Source organism: Mesitornis unicolor, unplaced genomic scaffold (genome assembly GCF_000695765.1).
Source record: "Mesitornis unicolor isolate BGI_N332 unplaced genomic scaffold, ASM69576v1 scaffold32386, whole genome shotgun sequence".
Classification (NCBI taxonomy): Eukaryota; Metazoa; Chordata; class Aves; order Mesitornithiformes; family Mesitornithidae; genus Mesitornis; species Mesitornis unicolor.
In genome coordinates, this window is record NW_010189422.1 from 1 (window position 1) to 4,253 (window position 4,253).

Consider the following 4,253-nt stretch of genomic DNA (forward strand, 5'->3'; position numbering starts at 1 on the left):
CCCAGCACCACCCCGGTCAGGCCCTGCCCGCGCCAGGTGGGCACGGTGTACCCATGGGTCAGGCAGCCCAGGGGGTCCAGGACACTCCAGGACACGGGGCGCCCGCGGGGTCCCAGCAGGCAGGCACTGGGCAGGGTCTGCACCAGCCCCAGCAGGTATCGCTGACTGCGCACGTTGCCACCAGAACCCCACGTGGCGTTGAGCAGCGGGACGTGGGACGGGGACACGGGTGCCAGGCGCAGCCCTGGTGGCACCCTGTGATGGGGGCAGAGTGGAGAGACGGTGTGGGGAACCTGCACCCCCCTCTCTCAGCAAGGGTAGCACAGGAGAGCTACTGGGCCCTGGGGTGGGATTGGGGACCCACCGTGCCACTCAGGTATGTGCTTGGGGACTCTCCACATCACCCAGGGATGTGTTCAGAGACCCCTGTGCCACCCAGGAATGTAACTGGAACCCCTGTTCCACCCAGGGATGTGCTCAGGGACCCGTGTGTCACCCAAGAATGTGCTCAGAGACCGCAGTGTCTCCCAGAAATGTGCCTGGGGTTCCCCTTCATGTCACCCAAGAATGTGCTCAGAGACCCCAGTGTCTCCCAGAAATGTGCCTGGGGTTCCCCTTCATGTCACCCAAGAATGTGCTCAGAGACCCCAGTGTCTCCCAGAAATGTGCTCGGGGACCACCTGCATCACCCAGGGATGTGCTCGGAGACCCCTGTACCACCCAGGGATGTGCTCAAGGACCTCTGTGCCACCCAAGGGATGTGACTGTGACCCCGGTGCCACCCAGCAATGTGCCTGGGGATCCCCGTGCCACCCAGAAATGTGCTTGGGGACCCCCCACCTCATGTCAGCCATGGACGTGCTGAGACCCCTATGCCAACCAGGGCTGTGTTTGGGGAACACCCACACCACCCAGCAATGTTCTCAGGGACCCCTGTGGCACCCGGGGCTATGACTGGGCCCTCCGGTGCCCCCGTGTCCCCAGGTGCCCCCTCACTCACTGCTTGCGGGGCTGTGGGGGCTGGGGGCTCAGCAGGGCCTGGTACCGATACGTCTCCATCCGCAGCCCCTTGGCATCGGCCGCCTGGCGCATGGCCTGGTACATCCCCTCCTGCATCCCTGCAAGGCACCCTCGGCCTGGGCAGGGCCACAGCGGGTCGGGGGTTCCCTGACCTTCCCCCCCAGCCCATGCCAGCCTTACCATGAATCTGGAAGGCCTTGGTCCACCCCACCGCCTTGGTGCCCCGCAGCAGCGCCCGCCAGGCACCCTCATCCCGGTAGTACACGGTCAGCTGGTTGGTGTAGAAGTCCCCAGGGTCCTTGTTTTCCTGGTGGTGAAGAGGGTCTGGACATGGCCCCTCCAGCTCCACAGTGTGTGGGGGTACTGTCAGGGTGGGAGGGGGTGTACCCAGAACAGCACCTCTGGACGCAGGCGGGTCAGAACAACGCCAAAATGGGGCCAGGAGTCCACCAGCACCTCGTAGGAGGCTGGGTTCCCCAAGGCAATCGTCATCACGGTCCCCAGGACCTGCAGAACAGGGTTGAGTGCTGGAGGGGGACGCAGGGGGAGCTGTGATGGGCAGTGGGGCGGTGACAGGTCCTTCTGTGTCCCCTCCCAGTGCCTGGCTGCACCCTGTTGGTGTGGGGGGCCAGGACACCATGTGGGGATGACCTGAGGTTCCTGTCACAAGCAGGGCAGAGGAGAGGGGGCAGAGGGGTCCCCAGGGTCCCCGTCACCAATACCACCAGGTGGTGAGGGCACAGGACACCCTGGAGACCCCATCGCCAGCAGGGAGGGGAAGGAAGGACAGGGGTATCTGGGGTCCATGTTACTGGTGGGGGGGGGGAGGGAGGCAGAGGGTTCCCCGAGGTCCCCAGGGTCCCTGTCACCGGCAGGGTGGCAGGCAGGCTCCTCCGCAGGGCCTCCTCCAGGCGCTGCAGCTGGACCGGGCACGTCAGGATCTGCATGGTTGGGTGTCCGTGGGACAGGCGGTGACACCGAGGATCTGTGGAGCAGGCGGTGACACTGAGGATCCCGGGGCTGTGGGTTGCTGGTGGCTGTGGGGCAGGGTGTCCCAGTTGAACACCCGTCCCCAAGGCAGGCAGGGCTGGCCCCATGCCCGGTGCCCGGCAGGATGGACCCTGCCCACTGCCCCGCTATGTGACCACCCCCCGGGCAGGGGACACTCGCTGGCCCGTGACATCTTGTGGTGGCTCTGGGACCCCTGCCAGTGTCAGTGCCTGCTCTGCAGAAGCAGGGACCTGCTGGTGTCACCGCTTGCCCCACGCTCTCCAGGCGCCCACCCCACAGCCCCCTGTGACCCACGGCTCCAGGACTGCTGTAGGGTGAGTGCTGGAGGGGCTAGGGCCACCCCAAGGCTGGGGACGGGGACAGGGATGGGGTCCCCACCTGGGGGTCTTGTCCCCCTGTTATTGTAGGTTCTCTTGGCAGGACCATGCTGATCCTGACATGCCCGGCCAAGCTGCACTTGTCCCCCTGTTATTGTAGGTTTTCTTGCCAGGACCATGCTGATCCTGACATGCCCGGCCCAGCTGCAGCGCTTGGAGGGGGCCCTGCGGAGAAGCCTGCCCCTCGCCCTGCCGGTGACATAGACCCCACTGTCACTCCTGCCCCGTGCCATGACCAGGGCCCCAGTATCACTCCCCCTCAATGCCATGATGAGGACCTCACTGACACCCCTGCCTCGTGCCATGACAGGGACCCCCCGTCACTCCTGCCCCTTGCTGTGACAGGGACCCCATTGTCACCCCCATCCCTTGCCCCTGGTGATGGGTACTCCACTGTCACCTGCCCTTTCTCACCTCTTCAGGGACAGGAACCCCAGTGTCACCCTGTCCCCATACCTGCCATACCCCATACCCCCCAGGTGTCCCAATGGGAGCACTCCTGGGCATCCCCCAACCCCAGGGCTGGCTCCGAGCCCACCAGTTCCAGCCCAGCTGGACTCTTCCCCAGCCAATCCCAGCCCAGCTTGGTTCTGAGCCAGCCAATCCTCTTCCAGGCTCATATAAACCAGCCAATACCTTCCCAGACCCCCATACAAGCCGGCCAATTCCAACATAGCAGAGCGCAAAGCAGCCAATCCTTGCCCCTCCCCTCCAGCCGCGCCCACCCCCTAAGTCCCGCCCATTTGTGGCCGCCCTGGCTTTAGGCTCTGCCCCCTCTACCTGCACCGCACCGAGCTCTATGGGGAAGGGGTCGTTTATGAGGCGAGGGCAGGGTGCTGGGAAGTGCATCCAGGCTGTGCCAGCTCAGGAAGCTCCGAGGGGTCCAAAATCTGCCCCTGTGCCCCATAAACCCCCCATTTCTGACCCCTCTTTGCCCACAGGTCTATGGGGCCGTGCTGAACATCAACCGGGGGAACCCGGGAGAGTTCGAGGTGGTGGTGGACAGGTGGCCTGATTTCAGTGCCGTGCTGGCGCGGCGCAGCGGAGAGGTGGCCGGGGGAAACACGGGGTGGGCACAGTGGCCTGGCATGTGCTGGGGGGGCTCATGTTCCCATGGGTGCCCCGCAGTTGCCGGTGGATGACTGCTACAGGAACATGCAGGTGGCTTTCTACCGGGACGTGGGCGCCTACCGGGCGCTGCTGGAGACCCCCGGCTGCCTGCGCTGGGACACCGCCTTCCACATCATTGGTGGCCTGGGGACCAGGGGATCCTGGGGAGCACCAGGGAGGATCTGGGCAGGGATAGTGCGTGCTGTGGGTGGGAATCTGGGGTGCTGGGAGTGTGGGACACCAGGGAAGAGCCATTGGTGGTAGGGGGTAAGGAACTGGAGGCACTGGGTTATACTGGTAGAAGGAATTGGGGGTGCTGGGCAGGCATTTGGGTACCGAGGAGGAGGCACTTGGGGTAGAGGTTTGATAAATGCTGTCACTGGGGAGTACTGGGACTGGACTTCGTGGTGCTGGGGGCCACTGGGGAGCATTGTGGTTGGACTTTGGGGTGCTTGGGGGCACTGGGGGCAGGAATTGGGGTGCTGGACACACTGGGAACAAGGGTTAAGCTACTGGGGATAGAGACTGGGGTTGTGGGGAGCCCCAGGGACACTGGAGGGCACAGCTGGTGTGCTGGGATCAGACAGAGGGGGTGGGGAGGCAGGAATGGGGGTGCAGGGCCCCCTGACAGCACTGTCTGCAAGACAGGCCTGCAAGACGGACTGGCCACGGTGTCACAGGCCATCGCGGGGACCAAGGGCATGGAGCTGGAGGTCTCTGAGTACTACACCTACC

General features: G+C 64.7%; 2 protein-coding genes across 2 annotated transcripts in view; one reads left to right on the forward strand and one right to left on the reverse strand.

Moving 5' to 3' along the window:
• Positions 1–51: 51 nt before the first annotated feature.
• On the reverse strand, positions 52–1,967 carry LOC104541910 (glycine N-acyltransferase-like protein 3; the record flags this gene model as incomplete). Its single annotated transcript, XM_010186070.1, has 5 exons — positions 1,890–1,967; positions 1,408–1,527; positions 1,201–1,327; positions 1,001–1,118; positions 52–255 (listed from the first exon to the last, which is right to left on the reverse strand). Coding segments are annotated over exons 1-5 (647 nt in total), but the record flags the coding sequence as incomplete, so codon positions are not given.
• Positions 1,968–2,525: 558 nt separating this feature from the next.
• GLYATL3 (glycine-N-acyltransferase-like 3) overlaps positions 2,526–4,253 on the forward strand; it is a gene marked incomplete at its 3' end in the record, with an annotated part of 2,113 nt that continues 385 nt past the window's right edge. Inside the window, exons 1-4 of the mRNA XM_010186071.1 lie at positions 2,526–2,603; positions 3,350–3,457; positions 3,537–3,657; positions 4,167–4,253. The exon at positions 4,167–4,253 is cut by the window's right edge and continues 30 nt beyond it. Coding sequence (XP_010184373.1) covers positions 2,526–2,603; positions 3,350–3,457; positions 3,537–3,657; positions 4,167–4,253 — 394 coding nt within the window. The remainder of the gene's footprint in view (positions 2,604–3,349; positions 3,458–3,536; positions 3,658–4,166) is intronic.